This window comes from Chlorocebus sabaeus, chromosome 5, assembly GCF_047675955.1.
Source record: "Chlorocebus sabaeus isolate Y175 chromosome 5, mChlSab1.0.hap1, whole genome shotgun sequence".
In the NCBI taxonomy this organism is placed as follows: domain Eukaryota; kingdom Metazoa; phylum Chordata; class Mammalia; order Primates; family Cercopithecidae; genus Chlorocebus; species Chlorocebus sabaeus.
This window is the reverse complement of record NC_132908.1, coordinates 65503299-65524813: the sequence shown is the minus strand read 5'-3', so window position 1 is coordinate 65524813 and position 21515 is coordinate 65503299. Positions and strand designations below refer to the sequence as shown.

Genomic DNA, 21515 nt, shown 5'->3' with positions numbered 1-21515 from the left:
CTAGTTTTTTTGTAGTTTTAGTAGAGACGGGGTTTCACCGTGTTAGCCAGGATGGTCTTGATCTTCTGACCTCGTGATCCGCCCGTCTCGGCCTCCCAAAGTGCTGGGATTACAGGCTTGAGCCACCGCGCCCGGCCATAGTTCTGTTTTTCTTCAGCCACATTTAGCTGCATGGATATAGGAGTGGAACAGACAGCTCTAGGCTTTTCTTGTTTATTGTTTTGCCAGATGCTCTGGTTCCTTCATTTAAAAACTGTATGTTAAATTATAAGAATATGCCATGATTGACTGGGCATGGTGGCTCACACCTGTAACCCAGCACTTTGGGAGGCCAAGGCAGTGGATCACTTGAGGCCAGGAGTTTGAGACCAGCCTGGCCAACATGGTGAAAACTCATCTCTACTAAAAATGCAAAAATTAGTCAGGTTTGATGGTGCACACCTGTGGTCCCAGCTACTCAGGAGGCTGAAACATGAGAATCACTTGAACCTGGGAGGTGGAGGCTGCAGTGAGCGGAGATCATACCATCACACTCCAGCCTGGGTGACAAGGTGAGACCCTGTCTCAAAAAGAATATGTTGGCCAGGCACGGTGGCTCAAGCCTGTAATCCCAGCACTTTGGGTGGCTGAGATGGGCGGATCACGAGGTCAGGAGATCGAGATCATCCTGGCTAACCCGGTGAAACCCCGTCTCTACTAAAAAATACAAAAAACTAGCCGGGCGAGGTGGCGGGCACCTGTAGTCCCAGCTACTTGGGAGGCTGAGACAGGAGAATGGTGTAAACCCGGGAGGCGGAGCTTGCAGCGAGCTGAGATCTGGCCACTGCACTCCAGCCTGGGCGACAGAGCGAGACTCCGTCTCAAAAAAAAAAAAAAAAAAAAAGAATATGCCATGACTTATTGTTAACCTATTCACTTCCCAATATTTCTGTTGCGTTCATATTTTTACTGTTTAAAACACTGCCTCAATAAACATCTTTGTGTGTGTCTCTTTTGCTCACATGGGAGAATTTCTAGTCTAGGGTATATACTTCCAAGTGGTATTGCTGAGACATAAGATATGCTTAGCTTTGATTTTACTTGATATTGCCAAATTACTCCCCAAAATAATTATACCAAGTTATCCTCTTGCCAGCAGTGTATAAAAGTTCTAATACCCCTCTGCCAGATTTCTCAATTTTTGCCAGCCTAATTGGTATGAAACAGTACTACATTGTTTTATTTTGTAATATTCTGACTTTGAGATTGAGCATCTTTTCATTTACCTGCCAGTCTTCTTTTGTCTAGCAATCAATCTCCACTCAATTGCTCACTTAAAACACTATATTAAGTACCTACCATATGCCTGGCATCAATTAGCAGGGTAATAAAAAGAGCTACCGAAACAGACATGGACTCTTGCCTTCCTGGAACTCACCATCTAGTGTAGGAAAAAGAAAACCAAATAATCACAAATACAAACTGTGGTAACATGGAGGACATTAACAGTAATCTATGAAAATTTTTAAAAGGGAGACCAATGTAATTGAAATAGGAGAGTCAGCAAAACCTTTCCTGAAGCACCATTTGCATTTTTAACAGATGAGTAGGAACTAACCACATTAGTATTTTTAAAAAGTGCTCAATCTTGAAGCCAGAATACTGAAAAATGAAAAGCCTATTGCAGCTATAGAAAAATCAAGCATCACTACCATCAATATGGCTAAAAGTGCAGAAGTCTTTTCTCATCTTCCATGGAGGTGTGCTAGATGCTCAGGCAGATACAAGTATATCATACATATTTCAGGTTTCTTTAATGCAAGCAACAGAAACATAAAAAATTAGCTTGAGCAAAAAGGAGAAATTGTTGGGACTGATGGGGAGATCCCTGAATCCCAAGACCTTCAGAAATTGAGCCAGGTGTAAGGACATCAGGAAATAGAAACAAGAACACCATCATGTCAACCTTGTCCTCTCCTACTTCCCATCTCCGGTAAGAAATCAGGTTCCAGGAAGCTCTAGGCCTTTATCTTTTGGCCTAGCAACACAAAAGACCAAAATAGAGCTCCTTCCAGCTCTATTTTGAAAAAATTCTGGCAAAGGACTCTGATTAGCTGAACTAGGTCTCATGCCTGCCCCTAGAACTATCAGTGAGCCCCAGGGACATCCTGACTTGGGTTCCTACAGTCAATACAATAGATTGTTACAAGAGGAAAAGGGGGAAAATGCTGGGCAAAGACAAGAGCTACCACCACACCGCTAACCAGAAGTTATAAGGATTGAATGAAATGACAGATGTGAAACACTTAGCACAGTGTCTTTAAAGTAGTAAGCATTCAATAAATGGTAGCTATTATTAACTCACCTGGCTGTGATGAGTTTAGCAGTTAGTTCCTCCTTCTTGGTGCACCACTCTTAAATCTTAGCCAAGTTCTGAAAATTGAAAAAGACAAACTGACTCCCATTCAACTCAGAACGTTATTTATTGAAAGAATACAATGATGTTACAAAGATGCATTTCACATAGCCCTAAAAAGCTGGGTATCCATAAGTGCATGATGCATGGCTGCTGGGACTAAGAAAGTCTTCTGGTCAATGAGCCACACATATGTCCTGGGCTCCCTCCCTGTCAATGAAGATGTGCTGAGGTTCAGAGAGTGGTGGTTGGATCTAGGCCAAGCTGCAAACACAAACCAGTGGTCTCCTTTGGGTCTTCCGGAACTAAGTTTTTATAAACTTCCCTAACAGTGGGGGCAGCACTCAGTTTGTTACAATTCATGCCATTCCTGAAAGTAGTCCACTATGGGGATCCCCAAACAACCAGTAGCAAAATGAGTTCCTGACAGGCATCCTAGCCAATCAGTAGGGAGGGTCTGGGTAGAATTACCCATTGTCAAACTATGTATCAGACAATACAAGCATGGCCTTGGCATTGTGTGTGAGCTAATCATGGAGCACCATAAACAAGGTTTTTTGGATGGTCAACATCTCAGAAGGGCAGATCTGCCATGGAATATTCCATTTTGCATCACAGAGGATAGACTAATTGAGCTACACATACCACATTTCAGCCCCCATGCACATTTTTTTCCCTGCAAAGAATGAAGAATACTTGGGTGCTGCCACATGCTGTCCATGATGAGAGAAAGGCAATGGATCCTGCTATCTGGCATGCAAAGAATCCAGTAGGAAAGGTTCACCATCAATACCACCAATATCATCCTGCCCCACAATTCATAATCAGGGTTGGGAAAATTTATCTATCATTGGGAGGCAGCTCTTGTGTAAAAGGAATCAATGTCCGGTTGCACCCAAATCGGTCTGCATGGTCAATGTCAACACACCAACAAAGGTTCTGGAAATTCCTTTAGGATAGCCATGGGAGTTATTAGGGGATGGGGCAGACCACTGAAGCTTAGCTGATGCTTTACTAATGGAAAAGCATTATAGAACTAAAATAAGTTGCGTGTGTGTGTGTGTGTGTCTTGCTCTGTTGCTCAGGCTGTAGTCGTGTGATCTCATCTCACTGCAGTCTCCACTCCTGGGTTCCAGTGATCCTCCCACCTCAGCCTCCTGAGTAGCTGGGCCTACAGCTGCATGCCACCAAGCCCAGTTAATTTTTGGATTTTTTTTTTTTTAAGAGATGGGGTTTCACCATGTTGTCCAGGCTGGTCTTGAACACCTGGGCTCAAGCAGTCTATCTGCCTTAGCCACCCAAAGTGCTTGGATTACAGGTGTGAGCCACCATATCTAGCCAAGTAATTTTTTTAATGGTGAAATATTTTCTTTGCACATAGAATGAGCCAGTGCATGTTGTTTCTCTAAACCGAGTAAAAGACAAAATTTACGGCAATGGGCAATTAGACTTATACTTTTCTGCAATAAAATTAACGGGAAAATTCTCCTCTTAGTTTTATGTTGTTTTCCCATTGATCTGATACTGTAGGCTTAAGGCAGTGCTTTTTCATGGGCATGCCATAAAAAGTACAATAAAAGGACTTAATAGTTCTGTAAAACTGGTATACGTTAGCTGAAAGCATAATTGTAACTGGAAAAAGGGAAAAAAGTCACTAGTAGTTCAACTATCTAGTTTCTGTTAAATTGTGGTTTATAAGCCTCCAAGAAGTTGTTTTAAATAGTTTGTGATAAATTTGCATACATTTTGCTGCCACTTATGCTTTTAAGAATTCCGAAAGTGTCCAACCCATAGGTGCTCATTAAATGTTTGTGTATCTGATGTATCTTAAAATTTATTTTAAAGCCCTGGAGTTCAAAAATACCTTTTCACTGGCAAGGCCATGGGGCCCCAAATCCAGGAAACCTGCATTTTTAACCCAGCTTTACCTTTATGGGCTGTATCATACTGTGGAAACCACTTCACATCTTTGGCTTTCAGTCTCTTCATCTTTACAATGAAGTGGTTGGGCTAGTTGATCTAATTCTTTGAATGGTGCCTTCCTGGAGTTGGAACTGTTTTCCACGGTGAAGTTAACGTAAGAGCTGCAGTTGAGTGCAGTTGTCAAGCAATTTTTAAAATGAGTTTTGGTCACTGCTGCAGGAATTTATTTTTTAAAAAAGCTGTTGACATTGGGGGTTACAAGCCAAGATGTTGAAACTTGACGATCTCCTGCATACATATATTCAAAAGCTTTATAAAGTCCAACACATGGGCATTTCATCCCCAATCAGCTACATATGATATATGTAGTTGTTTTTACACTAGTCTGTAATCAGATCTGAGAATGTGTCTTTTATTTATATTAAAAAAATCTGTTTACTGGCAGTTTTCTCCACACACATCATATAAACACACACATAATTCATTACATTCCCAAGCTCTCTCTCTAAGAATCCTCTGATCCTGAATCAGAACAACATTTTAGCTAAAGCATTCTGCAAATTCCTTAATTTCACAGTTCCTAGAGTTTATTTCGAGTATGAATTCTCTGGTGTTTAGTAAGAGCTGAACTTCGGCTGAAGTTTTTCCCACATTCCTTACAAGAATAGGGTTTTTCTCCAGTATGGATTCTCTGATGATCATGCAGGTTGGTTTTCTTTCGAAAGGCTCTCCCACATTCATTACATTCATAGGGCTTCTCTCCAGTATGAGTTCTCTCATGCTGAATGAGGGATGAACTTTGACTAAAGGCTTTCCCACAGTCAATACATTCGTAGGGTTTCTCTCCAGTGTGGGTTCTCTCATGTTGAGTAAGCGATGAGCGTCGACTAAAGGCTTCTCCACACTCATTACATTCATAAGGTTTTTCTCCAGTATGAATTCTGTGATGCTCTATGAAACTTGTACTTCTTTTGAAAGCTTTACCACATACATTACATTGATAGGGTTTCTCTCCAGGATGAGAAATAGCTTGCTGACTAAAAGCCTGCTCACAATCATAGGGGTTCTCTCCAGTATGGATCCTCTGATGGTCAGTAAAGTCTGTAATGTGACTAAAGTCTTCCCCACAGTCATTACAATGATAGGATTTCACTTCGGTAAGAGTGCTTTCATCTTGAGTGAGAGATGAACTGTGCTTGAAATCTATGCTGTAGTTATTGCTTTGGTAAGGTTTGCCTCTCTTATGAATTCTCATATGTTTATAAAGGGATGGGCTCTGACCAAAAGCCCTCCCACATATGCTACATTCAAAAGGTTTCTCTCCAGTATGAGTCCTCTCATGTTGGACAAGGGAAGAACATCGACTAAAGGCTTTCCCACATTCCTTACACTGGAAGGGCTTCTCTCCACTATGTGTGACCTCATGTTGAGTGAGGGATGTGCCATGCCTAAAGGACCTCCCACATAGATTACATCGATAAGGTTTCTCTCCAGTGTGAATTCGCTGGTGTTGAACAAGGGAGGAGCTGCGCTGGAAGGCTTTCCCACAGAGACTACACTGATAGGGTTTCTCTCCGGTATGAGCATTCTCATGCTGACCAAGAGATGAGCTATGCCTGAAGGCCTTTCCACACACATTGCATTCAAAGGGTTTCTCCCCAGTGTGAATTCTCTGATGCTCAGTAAGCTGTGTCTTCCAGAGAAAGGTTTTCCCACAGTCAGTACATTCATGGTGTTTCTTTCCGGGATAAATTCCCTGATCTGTTCCATTAGGGAAAGCTCCCTCTCCTTTATGAGTTTTCTCATGTTTAGTAAGTGATGATCTATGAATAAAGGCTTTTCTACATTTATCACACTTATAGGGTTTCTTTTTTGCAAGAATATTATTCTGATTAAGTAAATCTGCATTATGTTCCAAATTGCTTCCAGGGGTCTCACATTCACTAGGCCTTATTCTTGCAGGAATGTTCAGTTGTGCAACCAAATTGGTGTTCAATCTAGAGTTTTCACCAAATTTACTTTGCTCAAAACTTCCTTGTGGTGTAGTTATTTTCTTCTGGGTGGATGCCTCTGATCCCAGATGTCTTTTCCAGTTTTCCTGTTGCCTGTTTAACTGGCTGCTAACATCCCAGGAGTCTTCTAATGTAGCATGTGAGAGATCATGTGTGCAGTGGGATACTTCTGATACATCCTGCTGCAGATGTGATGATTTAACCTCAGGCCTGGTCTTCCAGTCTGAAAGAAATCCAGAGTACAAAAGTCCCCTATTCCTTCCTGTTGAAACAAACTGCTAGAGTAGGAATGAAGAAAGAGACATAAGTTACACATGACTCTGTTTTGAAATTAGTCCTGTATCCTGGGAAGAAGACACAAAATGGAGAAAAGGAAGAGTGAAGAAATGATAGTGAAGACTGAAGATCCAGAGTATGTGGTAAGTCCAGAGAATGAGGAAAGCCCATCTAGGAGGGCTGGTTAGAAAATAAGGAAATAAGTGAGCAGGACTGTGTTAGGCACAGATAACAAATGGAACACGATCATAGTCCATCTTAGGATCCTATATGCTCTCCATGACTCCTATCCTTTTATAAACTACTACAAAATCTGTCTTTCTAATATATCCATTTCATAATTTCCTTACTGTCAACTCGGAGGTTCCAGGTCTCCAAATGCTGCAGAGAAAATCTGTACCCAGTGACATAACTGAAAAGATTATTTGAAATACTGTATTTTCTCAGTTTGTAAAGTATAACCCTTGGAGATCAAGGAGGTCCTTGATCAGGAGGCACATCATCTTTATCTTTACAACCAGTACTGTGGTTTTCATCTTTTTCAGCTCTGGTTCTACACTTATTTATTTATTCATTTATTTTTGAGACGGAGTCTCGCTCCGTCCAGGCTGGAGCGCAGTGGCCGGATCTCAGCTCACTGCAAGCTCCGCCTCCCGGGTTTACGCCATTCTCCTGCCTCAGCCTCCCGAGTAACTGGGACTACAGGCGCCCGCCACCTCGCCTGGCTAGTTTTTTGTATTTTTTAGTAGAGACGGGGTTTCACCGTGTTAGCCAGGATGGTCTCGATCTCCTGACCTCGTGATCCGCCCATCTCAGCCTCCCAAAGTGCTGGGATTACAGGCTTGAGCCACCGCGCCCGGCCTGGTTCTACACTTATTATCTCCCTTGACCAAAAAGGATTTATTTCAATCTGCCTAATAAATTAATGTTTAAGTCCCTGTTTTTACTTCAGAACACTGATACGAGCAAACGTTAATTTTTAGGGTTTAAGAATAAAAACCTTTAAAAACTAAGGGCAGAGAGCTTTTTGGAGTAATGGAAATGTTCCATATCAATAGGAATTTGGGTTAGGCAAGTGAATGCATTTGTCAAAATCAACTGGATGGTACATATAAGACTTGTACATTTCACTGTATATAAAATTTTCTTTTAAAACTAAAAAAAATTGAATTCTAGTTAATGACATACATATTAAAAGTATAGGGGTGAAATGCAATTATGCCTGCAACTTACTTGGCAATGCATCAAAAAGATGGATTGATAGATGGCTAAAGAAATACATGATAAAGCAAATAAAACAACATGTTAACAAAGCAAATAATATAATATGTTAACAACAACAAATGTGATAATCTTGGTGGTAGGTATGTGGTATTGACTGTAAAATTTTTTTCAACTTTCCTATTCGAAAATTTTCATGGCCGGGCGCGGTGGCTCAAGCCTATAATCCCAGCACTTTGGGAGGCCGAGACAGGCGGATCACGAGGTCAGGAGATCGAGACCATCCTGGCTAACCCGGTGAAACCCCGTCTCTACTAAAAAAAAAAAAATACAAAAAACTAGCTGGGCGAGGTGGCGGGCGCCTGTAGTCCCAGCTACTCGGGAGGCTGAGGCAGGAGAATGGCGTAAACCCGGGAGGCGGAGCTTGCAGTGAGCTGAGATCCGGCCACTGCACTCCAGCCTGGGCTACAGAGCGAGACTCCATCTCACAAAAAAAAAAAAAAAAAAAAAAAAAAAGAAAATTTTCATAATAAAACGTTGAGAGAGGAAATCAGAATAAGGCCCTAAACCCCAAATTCCTTACCCTGCAATAAGAATCAACTCATAGCAACTAGCAAGATCATCTGAATAAATAGCTGGTTGATGAGGGAAAAAAAAAAAAAAAAAACTACTTTAAATGTAGTTCTGAGCAAAAGCCTGAACAAGTGTTTAATTTTCTTTATAAAACACCATAAAACATTATCAATTTCATCATTAAGAGCATATTAAAAACAACCATTTTTCTTTGATATAATAGTAATATTATTTCTCATGAAATAAGCTTATATTTAATAACATATATTTTATTTTCCTCAAATTATTTCCCATGACCATTAAATTATCTGTATTTAAAAAAAAAAAAAAAGAATCAACTCAACTCCTGAGGGCAGAGAATGCCTTGTAATTTTTTTAAGAATCGTTCTCAGCGGGACATGCCAAAAATGTTGAAATGAATAAATGAGAAAAGTTCTCTTGCTAACCAGATTTCTTACTGATCAATCAAGTATGTTCTGATTGCTTTCTATATGCTCTGCCACACAGATAAAATATATAGAAATACCATAATAAACAGAGCTTGAATAGAAACAAGACAATCTTTTGGCAACTAAGAAAGGGTAAAACCATCAGATGGCATATTATTAAATCTGAGTTTTTATAGTGTAGATGATATAAATGATATTTGCTGTCAGGAAAGGAATAAATAAATAAAAATAAATAAATAAATATATCTGGTCTCAAGGATTAGATAGATCTTGAACTCAAAGAACAAATGGCTTTGGATAGGCAGAATATATTGCCTAACGAGGGAAAAGATATGCTACTTAGAGAAAATATTAAGAGAAGTTCAACCTAAGGGGATCTGTTTTAGCAGGAATAGAAAGATAATACTGGAAGTATGAGAGGGAACTTCTGAATCAGGGAGTTTCTATTTCCTATGGTAAAGTAGAGAGAGTAATAGCAAGGGTTTGTCAGAAGTTTTAAGAAGATAAAGCATTAGGCTGGGCACAGTGGCTTATGCCTGTAATCCCAGCACTTTGGGAGGCCTAGGAGGGCAGACTGCTTGAGCTCAGGAGTTTGCAACCAGCCTGGGCAACATGGTGAAACCCTGTCTCTATTAAAATACAAAAAATTAGCCGGGTGTGGTGGCGTGTGCCTGTAGTGCCAACTACTCAGGAGGCTGTGGCTGAAGCACTGCTTGAACCCGGGAGGTGGAGGTTGCAGTGGGCCGAGATCATGCCACTGCATCATGCCACTGTACTCCAGCCTGGGTGACACAGTGAGACTCTGTCTCAGAAAAAAAAAAAAAAAAAAAAAAAGAAGATAAAGAATTAAAATCCAGTGGCTGGGCATGGTGGCTCAGGCCTATAATCCCAGCACTTTGGGAGGCTGAGGTGGGTGGATCATATTAGGCCAGGAGTTTGAGACCAGCCTGGCCAACAGGGGTTTTAGTAGAAACCCCATCTCTACTAAAAATACAAAAATTAGCCAGGCGTGTTGGTGCGTGCCTGTAGTCCCAGCTACTTGGGAGGCTGAGACTTGCTTGAGCCCAAGAGGTGGATGTTACATTGAGCTGAGATCACACCACTGGATTCCAACCTGGGCGACAGAGTGAGATTCTGTCTCTAAATAAATAAATAAATAAAATCCAGTGTAGTTCAGCAACTGACAGAGTGAGATTCTGTCTCCAATAAATAAACAAATAAATAAAGTCCAGTGTGGTCCAGCAACTGATGAATAATTAAACAAAATATGATATATCCATACAATGGAATATTACTCAATGGTAAAAAGAATGATTACTGATACATGCTAGAGCATGATTGAACCTTGAAAACATGATGATAAGTGAAAGAAGCCAGTGCCATATTACATGATTCCATTTACACAAATTATGCAGGATATACAAATCCATAGAAATAGAAATTAGATTAATGGTTACCACTTACTGAGAGGAGTGGGGAATGGGGAGTAACTGTTAATGGGTATGAGGTTGCTTGCTGGGTGAAGAAAATGTTCTGAAATTAGACAGTGTTGCTGTTTATACAACTTTCTGAATATGTGAAAAAACCATGACCTCTACGCTTTAAAGGGGTGAATCTCATGGTATGTAAATTATACCTCAATAAAGCTATAATTTTAAAAAGATTTATAAAAAGAAAAAACAGAGTGAGCTATTCCAACTGAGAATTACAGCAATCTAAATTTGGGACCTCAGCAGTGGCTCACACCTCTAATCCCAACACTTTGGGAAGCAAAGGGAGGAGGATCACTTGAGCCTAGGAGGTCAGGGCTGCAGTGAGCTGTGATAGAGACACTGCACTCAATCCTAGGTGACAGAGCAAGATCCTGTCTCAAAATAAAAAATTAGGCTGGTGTGGTGGCTCACACTTGTAATCCCAGAACTTTGGGAGGCCAAGGTGGGTAGATCGCTTGAGCTCAGGAGTTCGAGACCTGCCTGGACAACATGGTGAAACCTCATCTCCACCAAAAATACAAAAAATTAGCTGGGTGTGGTAGTACATGCCTATAGTCCTAGCGACTTGGGAGGCTGAGGTGGGAGGATTGCTTGAGCTCGGCAGGCAGACTGCAATAAGCCGAGATCACACCACTGCACTCCAGCCTGGGTGACAGAGTGAGATCCTGTCTCAATAAAATAAATAAATAAATAAATAATTTAAAGATTTGGGCCCTGGTTTACAGTGCCACCAGTAGAAGTTAAAAGGCAAGAAAATCTAAGCTACTTCTCATAGGAAGAAAATAACCTGGGTTGAAATAAAAGACTAAACTAATTAGGGTGTCCAGCTTGAGCAATTAAAAATTCATTGGGTTCTAATAGGCAAGGGTAGAAATGGGAAATAGGCAAAGTAGCAAAATATACTGGCAGGGGATGAAAGGTGATGAATTTAGATTTTATGTATTTAATATGAACTACGTGACTTCTCAGAAGGATAAAAGTAACTCAGGTACAAATAAGGAAGACTTCTGAGTCTACAGCATAGAATAAAGAGCTGCAGCTACCAAGAGGCAGGTACTCTGTTAAGGAGGTAATGAAGAAAGGGGGCTAGAAGGCAGGTTCCTTAAGGCAGAGTCACTTAGGGGGAAAAGCAAGAAAAGCTAAAGACCTAAAGCTAAGAAGCACTAACAAGCAAGGAACTGGGAGAGGAGGATACTACAGGAACTGTGGAGGGCAGTAATGAGTCAAATCAGCATGAACATGAGATGGAAGGAAGATGGTGGCAAGGCACGGAGTCTGAAGGCAGGTTATGAAGGGAGAGAGAATCAAGGAAGGCTGTGGGTGTTTCCTATAAGTCTGGGGCATCTGACAGTGAAAGCAGCAAGACTAAACAAGGAAGACATGGGGGAGTGTAATACAAGAAAGAGATACGGGAGTTCAATGCAGGGAAGAAATACAGGAGTTCAATTCTGAATGAGTAAGAGAAGGGATCTCTAATGAAGGGAATCAGAGGCCACCAAAAGAAAAATAATCCAGTAAAAGCAGGGGCACCCTTTTGAAGAGGAGAGTCCTACAAGGCGTCGGCCAGGCGATGGCTTCGGCCTCCTATGCAGATCTAGGAAATCCCAAGCCAGCTGCTGGAGGGTACCTTCCCCTCCCTAAGCTGTACCTCCCCCTCCCTAAGCTGTACCATTATCTGCATTCATTCCTAATGCCTGATTCTCACTCATTTACCTGAACAGAAAGGTCTTTGGATTTCTCCCTCTGATATCCATGGCTCTTCTCCTTGCTCCAATTTGAAGATCACCTCTGGCTTGGAAACTTGATATCCTGCTCATGGGTAAATACACAAGATTTGGTTGTTTGTGCAAGTGGACAAAGAACCCTCCTAAGGACAAGTCAGTACTAGTCCTTGATCCTCAGGAACTCTGAAGGAAAAAAAAGGTGCAACTTAAGGAGTCATGCAATCAAATTGCCTATTTCCAGTTTTGCAAAATAAAGACCTTTTACCTAAAGAGCAGGCTCAAAACCCCATAAAGCTGGGTCCCAATGAGATTAACAAACTCTGACCCCTGAGCACCCTGGTCACAGTTACCTAAGCTCTGGGCACCACCACTATAGCAACCAAGGAAGAAAAGACTCATCAGCAGGAAAGACACTCAGAGAAGTGGTCCTTACCAAGAGAAACCAGGTGGCTATAGTTCTCCAGCATCACATCCCTGTACAAGCTCCTCTGAGCAGGGTCGACGTGGTACCATTCTTCCTGGGTGAAGTCCACAGACACATCTTTGAATGTCACTGATTCCTGTAAGATCACATTCCTGCTCAACTGGGGATCAACCCCACAAATGTTCTGTGGCAATGCTGGGAACATAACGTAGGATCTATCAGAAGTGGTGATCAGACATTTGTTAGACTGAGGAGGCAATGTTGGGTTACATAAACTCACTGTTTACATAATTCTGTAAAGGATCTAGTATGTCAGGCAGGAAAGTTATGAGGGGCAATTTGTCCTGCAAACCTGTATCCCTACCTAGCTATCTTCTTGGTTTCCTTCAAAGCCAAGCCTTTTTATACAATCACCAATTCATTGCTGCCTATTCATTTTCTTTGTTACAAAATCCAAATACAGCGGGTAGTAAAAAGTGACGACTTTCCTTTACCCCCATAACTAATCCCACTTTACTTTCCAGAAATAACCACTCTTAATAGTTTGGTGTATACACAACGTCCCTTGTCCATGTTTTTCAACACCCCACCTACCCGCTCAACCATACTCACACCACAACACAGAATCTTGTTTTATGAAATACCATATATATTGTTCTACAACTTGCTTTTTGCATTTAGCTGTGTATCCTGGAGATCTTTGCATAGTGCAATAATTGCACCTTATTGAACTGCTTCATAGTACCCCACAGTACAGCTGTACCACAGGTACCTACTGATTAAAACCAACAACACTTCGCTGTATTAAGAATAAAATGCGGCAGGGCACAGGTGGTTCACACCTGTAATCCCAACATTCTGAGATGTCAAGGCTGGCAGATCGCTTGAGCCCATTCACTTCCATTGTTACAGGAGCCCAAGAGTTTGAGACCATCCTGGGCAACAGAGCAAAACTCCATCTCTATAAGAGATCAAAAAATTAGCCCGACATGGTGGTGTGTGTCTACAGTCCCAGCTACTCAGGAGGCTGAGCTGGGAGGATCACTTGAGCCCAGGAGGCGGAAGTTGCAGTGAGCCATGATCATGCCATTGTACTCCAGCCTGGATGACGGAGTGAGACCCTGTCTCAAAAAAAGAGAATAAAATGCAATTCCCTCATGGCTCACCAGGCTGTCGCATGCTGATCTTGATATTCCTTGACTACATCAAACTTGTTCCCACCCCAGCCCTCTTGTTTGTTATTCCCTAGCCTCCTGCATCTCCACAATACTTAACCAGTTATTCAGGCATCATCTCAAGCATGGCATCCTCAGAAAGGCTGCCTTAGCACCTCCACTATCCATTGCATTACGTGTTTAATTTTCCTGCTAGTCCAGTTATCTCTCACTGCCCAATTCTTTCCACCTCTCAAGAACATAACAGATTCCGACAGAAAGGACACTTGTCCTTCTAGCAATGATCGGAGGCATTAGCTTGTTACCTTATTGTCTGTCTCTCCACTGTAAGCTCCATGGGAATGGGGACTTTATCTATCTTGATCACAGTTACATGCCTGGCACCCAGACCAATGCCTGGAACACAGTGGGTGCTTAAAAAAATACTTGCTGAATGAATCAATGAACTAGTCCCTGTCAGCAGGTATTGAGATTATTTCCAGTATTCTGCTATTATAAACATTACTGTAATAAATATTCTTTGTGCAAACATGCTACAATTTCTCCCAGCTCGCTAGCTAAAATTACAATGGCTAGGTCGAGTCTTTCACTGCTTCTTACCCTATTCCAATCACTTCTTCCTCCACCATCCCATGGACACATGGCTGGCTGAGGTGTCCCATGCCTCCCAATTGTCAGTTCTGATGCTTGTGAGCTGATTGTCTAGAATCACTTGGCCTTGTTAAACCATGAGTCACCTGTGACCATGGCCTCCTTGAGCTATGTAACCTCCCCTTTTTTTTTTTTTTTTTTTTTGAGACAGGGTCTCACTCTCTCACCCAGTTTGGAGTCCAGTGGCTCAGTCACAACTCACTGCAGCCTCAACTGCCTGAGCTCAAGTAATCCTTCCACGTTAGCCTCCAGAGTAGCTGGGACTACAGGCAGGTGCCACCATATCTGGCTAATTCCTGGTTAGGCTTCTGTCTCAGAAAGCATATAATAAAGTATGGAACAGACAATTAGTGCAAAAAGACATTGAAAGCAGAACTGAGTTAGCTGGAGCAGTGAGGGAAGGTTTCACAGAGGCTTCAGCTTTATTCTGTACCCTTCTCGTTTGCTTAGGTATAGCTGAACTGGATTCACTCAGATTCTTCAAGGGTATCGTTCTCTCCTCCCATTTCCCTTAGCTAAATCCATTTCATATTTCAGGTGCTGGTTAGCACATCTCCAGTGAAGTCTTCTGATCCCCAACTGGAGTCAACCTCCCTATCATGTGCTTTAAACCACTCTGCACACCTACCATTATTCAAACAAACCTCCTCATCTATTTAACGCTTGTTTTCCTAGTTAAATGGTACATATTATAAGGGCAGGGATAATACTTTTGGTTGTTTTTTAAATTCTACACACCATTGTCCAGCAAGTGCCTGACTCACACTATACCTGTTTCCTGAACGAGTTGAGCCTTAAGGAGATGGATGAGATTTGAATATTAAAGAAGGCAGACGTAGCCCCTTAGTTGTGTGAGGTGCATGACCACATCCACACACCATACTGGCTCCTCTGCCCCATATTCCTGTTCAACACTTGGCTGTGTCCCTGCAGGAACAGGGGAGGGTTGAAACTGGGGCCATTTTTCTGACCGACTAGATACTTACAAGGTGCCTGGCTTTACTATATACACTGTGGCAGACTAAAAATGCAAAAGAAAAACACTGTAGTCCTTGAATATGGTTCAGTTTATTTTAAAAGCATTATTTATTAGAGGACAATATGAGATAATACACAGTAAGGTGGGGTGCTGCAGGCGCTCAAAGCAGGAAAGACTGGGAGAGGGAGAGAACACTTCAAGGTAGGCTCTGTATCAGGTCCTAAGAGGTAAGCGCCATCTGCATGGAAGAAGAAAATGCGGGAATCCAATCCAGGGACTGGGAAGCTTGAGAAGGGAGGCTGGTCTTGGGAGAGGCATGGCCAGCAAGGATAAAGGCGTTGGACCAGCCATTTTGAGATAAGTGGTGAGAAGTAAAACCTTCTCCCCATTGCCTACTCTACCCTCTAGACATACTGTCTCTTTGGTTTAGTAATAGTCATTGCCCAACCAGGACTCCTTTACTTAACTGGTTCCTCATATTTAACATATGGCCTCATGGTTTCTTTTGTTTTATTTTGTTTAATAGAGATGGGGTCTCACTATGTTGCCCAGGCTGGTCTGAAACTCCTGGACTCAAGTGATTCTGCCACCTCAGCCTCCTAAAGTGCTGAGATTACAAGTGTGAGCCTCTGAGTCTGGCTGGCCTCCTGGTTTCATTCTGCTTTCCCAAAGATTCTGTACTCAAGGTGAAGAATGTGCTAACCAGCAAGCAAACATCTGCTCCAAGCTGCTCATCATTTCTTGCCTTGATAGGGCAACCACTGGTCTCTGTTCTTTAATTATTGATCCCACTCCTCCTTTTTTTCCCCTGGGCACCATCAGAGTTACATCAAAACACAAATTTGATCATGTTCACAAACCCTTCACTGCGGCCGGGCCGAGTGGCTCACACCTGTAATCCCAGCACTTTGGGAGGCTGACGCGGGAGGATCATCTGAGGTCAGGAGTTCAAGATCAGCGTGGCCAACATGGCAAAATCCCGTCTCTACTAAAAATACAAAAATTAGCCAGAAGTGGTGACGGGTGCCTGTAATCCCAGCTACTCGGGAGGATAAGGCAGGAGAATCACTTGAACCTGGGAGATGGAGGCTGCAATGAGCCGAGACCATGCCATTGCACTCCAGCTTTGGTGACAGAGCAAGACTCCGTCTCAAAAAAACAAAAAACAAAAAACAAAAACCACAAACCCTTCACTGCCTCCCATTTTTCCCTATTCCTGTCACCCTCACCCTAGTTCAAGTCACCATCTCTTACCTGGACTACTGACTGCTACAACCTCCTAGTTCATCTCTCCTCTCACTCTTGCTCCACTACCCAAGTCCATTTTCCACATGACAACCAGAGAGATCTTGTTAAAACCTGCCAGACTGCTGGGCATGGTGGCTCACACCTGTGATCCCAGCACTTTGGGAGGCTGAGGTGGGAGGATCACTAGAGGCCAGGAGTTCCAGACCAGCCTGGGCAACATAGTGAGACCCCATCTCTAAAACAAACAAATTATTTTTTTAATTAGCTGGGCATGGTGGTTTACATCTATGGTCCCAGCTACTTGGAGGACTGAGGCAGGAGGATTGCTTGAGCCCGGGAGTTCAAGGCTACAGTGAGCCACAATGATACCACTTCATTCTAGCCTGGGTGACAGTGCAAGACTCTGTCTTTTTTTTTTTTTGAGACGGAGTCTCGCTCTGTCGCCCAGGCTGGAGTGCAGTGGCCGGATCTCAGCTCACTGCAAGCTCCGCCTCCCGGGTTTACGCCATTCTCCTGCCTCAGCCTCCCGAGTAGCTGGGACTACAGGCGCCCGCCACCTCGCCCGGCTAGTTTTTTGTATTTTTAGTAGAGACGGGGTTTTGCCGTTTTAGCCAGGATGGTCTCGATCTCCTGACCTCGTGATCCACCCGTCTCGGCCTCCCAATGTGCTGGGATTACAGGCTTGAGCCACCGCGCCCGGCCAAGACTCTGTCTGAAAGAAAAACAAAACAAAAAAGAATCTGCCAGATCAAGTCACCTCTATTTCAAGGCCTCCAAAGGCACCCTGATTCATTCCAAGTAAAGTCAAAGTCTTTACGGCCGCCTATAGGCCCTTCACAATCTGGGTGCCAACTAGCTCCCTGACTTCACCTCAAGCTTCCTCCCCCACGTGCAGCTCTCCCCTGCACCCACCCCATCCTCCTTCTGATTCCTGGAAGACACTAAACCTACTTCCTCCCTGGTGCCTGTGTTCTGCCTGTTCCCTTGACTTGAGCCTCTTCCCGCATGTACGCCTGTGGCTCCCTACTCACTGGCTTCAGCTTTGTTCAAATGTCACTTTATCAGAGCAACCTTCCCTCACCATCCTCCATAAAATAGCACCCCACTCTATTCTCACCGTCTTTTTTCACAGCCTTTGCCACCTGACATGTCATGTTTGTTGACAGTCTATATCCCATAGCAGAATGTAAACCCCAAGAGAGTAGGAATACTATTTCTTTTCTTTACTGTTGAATCTCCATTGCCTAGAATAGACCTGACATGTAGTAGGTGCTCCACAAATATTTAATACATTTTTCTTTTGAGACAAGGTCTTGCTCTGTTCCCAGGCTGGAGTGCGGTGGTGCAATCATAGCTCACTGCAGCCTTGACCCTGCTGGGCCCAGGCAATCTTCTCATTTCAACCTCCTAAGCAGCTGGGACCACAGGTGTGTGCCACCATACCTGGCTATTTTTTATTTTTATTTTTGTAGAGATAGGGTTTCTCAAGACTTGCCCAGGCTGGTCTTGGACTTATGGGCTCAAGCAATTCTCCTGCATCGGCCTCTCAAAGTGCTGGGATGACAGGTGTTAGCCACTGTGCCTCATCCACAAATATTTAATAAGTATTTGTCTTGAGATGAAAACTTAGATTCCTCAGTGTGAGCTTCAGAGCCCTTCATGGCCTAGTCCCCTGGGGAGCTCCACAGCCCCCACTCTGGCTTCTCCTCCCCTTAGACACTAACATTTGGCCGTGCAGAAGAGTTACAGCTCCTTGTAACCAGAACGCTCTTTCACCTCGGCAAGCATTGCTTCAAGCACTCAGGCTTTTTCCTTGGCCTGGCTAAGGCTTACTCTTCACTCTTCACCAAGACTTGGTCAAGTTCTCTCCTCTGCGGCTCCATACATACCCTAGGTCTGGGCTGTTGTCCCCCTCCCATCCCAGCAGCTCTCCTCCTTGGGCCTCCATCTAGCACAGCTCATAAGACAATACTACATTCAGGCGTTTTGTTACCCAGTGGTCACTCCCACCAAACTGTGCTTCTAGAGGGTCAAAGACCTTGGCTCAGGCACCTTCAAATTTCCAGAGGCCAGAACCAGTTTGGTACATAACGGACAATCAAAAGTTTGCCAGAGTAAATAGATAAAATGCACTCTGAGATCCTCGGTGGAAGTTAGTCACTCTGAGTCAGATTGACTTCAGGGCATTCTCATGCTGCAGGACACACCTTGAACCCTAATAAATGATCCAGTAACACCTTGCAGACAGCTGCTCATCCTTCTTCCAGATATAACAGGACCTCATCATCAACCCCTTTTAAAAATTAACAAAGTGGCCTGGCATGGTGGCTCAAGCCTGTAATCCCAGCACTTTGGGAGGCCGAGACGGGCAGATCACGAGGTCAGGAGATCGAGACCATCCTGGCTAACACGGTGAAACCCCATCTCTACTAAAAATACAAAAAACTAGCCAGGCGAGGTGGCGGGCGCCTGTAGTCCCAGCTACTCCAGAGGCTGAGGCAGGAGAATGGCGTGAACCCAGGAGGCGGAGCTTGCAGTGAGCTGAGATCTGGCCACTGCACTCCAGCCCGGGCTACAGAGCAAGACTCCGTCTCAAAAAAAAAAAAAAAATTAACAAAGTGGCTGTAATCCCAACACGTTGGGAGGCTGAGGTAGGTGGATCACGAGGTCAGAAGATTGAGACCATCCTGGCTAACACGGTGAAACCCCATCTCTAATAAAAATACAATAAAATTAGCTGCACGTGGTGGCAGGCACCTGTAGTCCCAGATACTCAGGAGGCTGAGGCAGGAGAATGTTGTGAACCCAGGAGGCAGAGCTTGCAGTGAGCGGAGATCATGCCACTGCACTCCAGCCTGGGTGACAGCACGAGACTCCATCTCAAAACAAACAAACAAACAAAAAAACAAACAAAAAAAACTAACAAAGTTATTAGGAAGTATCACATATTACAGCCAGGCGCAGTGGCTCACACCTGTAATCCTAGCACTTTGGGAGGCCGAGGCAGGCGGATCACCTGAGGTCAGGAATTTGAGAGCAGCCAGGCCAACATGGCAAAACCCTGTCTCTAGTAAAACTACAATTAGCTGGGCGTGGTGGCAGGCACCTATAATCCCAGCTACTTGGGAGGCTGAGGCAGGGAGAATTGCTTGAACCCAGGAGGCGAAGGTTGAAGTGAGCCGAGACTGTGCCACTGCACCTCAGCCTGGGCAACAGAGTGAGACTCTGTCTCAAAAAAAAAAAAAAAAAAGAAGTATCACATGTTCCCTTTCCTTATGCTGACATACAAGGATCTTGGCCAACTAGTGGAGCCCAAGGCAAGGAACTAGGAACAGCACATACTAAGTTGAGAAGACTAAATTTCATGGGCTTCTAAAAAGCTCCATAAAGCTCCTAAAAAGCTCCATAATGAATAAATGCATAATATCCTTGAGTAGATCTCACACCTCCTGGAGATCCAATTACCTCATCAATAACACAAGTTCCCTGAACTACAGAAACAAAGTTTTAAGAGCAGATGGGGTGAAAGGGCACTTTCAGAAAGGACATGGGCAAATACAGAGTTTGCCCAATTAGAAAACATCACATTTATGGCAATACAGTGTGGTGTCTCCACTTAAGTACTTAGTGGCCTCTGATGCCAGACCGATCATAGTTTAATAAGCTGATAGCTGACAATGTAACTAACAACGGTGTACAGACAGAAGAAACATCACTATCAACCTTTGCACACACACAGATTCCTACTGCATCACCATCTGCAGTATTGAAGACTGGAAACCTGGACCTCATCCTTGACTCTTCAATTTTCCTTTATGCCTTGCAGTCACCAAAAGCCTCAGAAATGTCTCCTGAATTCAATCCCTTGCCTTCATCCTTCAAATCCAGCTGAAATTCTCCCTTGCCAATGACAGACAGTATTAATCCAGGGAAAGGCAATCTAGAGCTACACGATCTAATATGGCAGCCACTGGCCACATGTAGCTATTCATTGTGTTTTTAAATTAAGGATTTAGATGTTCACCCAATTACAAACCGTTTTAAATACTGGGAGGAAAAGAAAAAGAGCAAACAAACTTACAAGCCACACTTGCAATGTAGCTAGTCCAAATGGGCATGTGTGATTAAGTAAAATACACACGAGGCCAGGCACAGTGTCTCACACCTATAATCCCAGCACTTTGGGAGGCTGAGGTGGTTGGATCACCTGAGGTCAGGAGTTTGAGACCAGCCTGGCCAACATGGAGAAACCAAGTCTCTACAAAAATACAAAAATTAGCTAGGTGTGGTGGAGCACACCTGTAATCCCAAATACTCAGGAGGCTGAGGCAGGAGAATGGCTTGAACCCATAAGGCAGAGGTTACAGTGAGCCAAGATCGTGCCACTGCACTCCAGCCTGGGTGACAGAGTGAGATTCTGTCTCAAATAAATAAATAAATTAAATTAAATACACACTGGATTTCAAAGACTTAGTACCAAGGAAAGAATGTAAAATACCTCATTAGTAATTTTAAAATATTTATTACATATAGAGATGATAATATTCTGGATATATTGTTTTAAATAATATATATTACTAAAATTAATTTCACCTGTTTCTTTTTACATTGTAGCCACTAGAAAACTTAAAATTATATATGGAATCTATATTTCTTTGGGACACCACTGTTCTACATTGTTATACATCTCCACCTCAGGGCATCTTCTTTCTCTCAAATGCTGCCTCCTGTCACACACCCAAGCTTCTGCCACATGGACTCTCTGTCCCAGTAACAACATTCTCTTTTGCGTCTCTTTGCCTTTATACATCCTATTCTGACCATAGTGTACTTTCTTCCCTCAGTTCCACAGGGAAAAATTCCTAGTCATCCTTGTAGAACCAGTTCACTGTTCCGTTCCCTCCTGAAGTTTCCCCACATCCTCTGTGCTCCCCATCCCCCTTAAGCATTTGGTCCCCATCTCCATTTCAGA

General features: G+C 43.2%; 1 protein-coding gene across 11 annotated transcripts in view; it reads right to left on the bottom strand.

The window, feature by feature from the left end:
- Window positions 1–2443: 2443 nt before the first annotated feature.
- The window catches only part of ZFP90 (ZFP90 zinc finger protein), a 35050-nt gene continuing 15978 nt past the window's right edge, over window positions 2444–21515 (bottom strand). For 6 of the 11 annotated variants that reach the window (XM_038007968.2, XM_038007965.2, XM_038007967.2 and 3 more), the window contains exons 3-5: window positions 12500–12626; window positions 12056–12151; window positions 2444–6553 (exon numbers count right to left, since the gene is read on the bottom strand). In XM_038007968.2, the coding sequence (XP_037863896.2) occupies window positions 4899–6553; window positions 12056–12151; window positions 12500–12626 (1878 nt within the window). In that variant the 3' untranslated portion in view covers window positions 2444–4898. Of the gene's footprint in view, window positions 6609–12055; window positions 12152–12499; window positions 12706–14483; window positions 14621–21515 lie in introns of those variants that run through there. The other 5 variants (XM_038007973.2, XM_038007971.2, XM_073015521.1 and 2 more) reach the window with 4 other exon arrangements.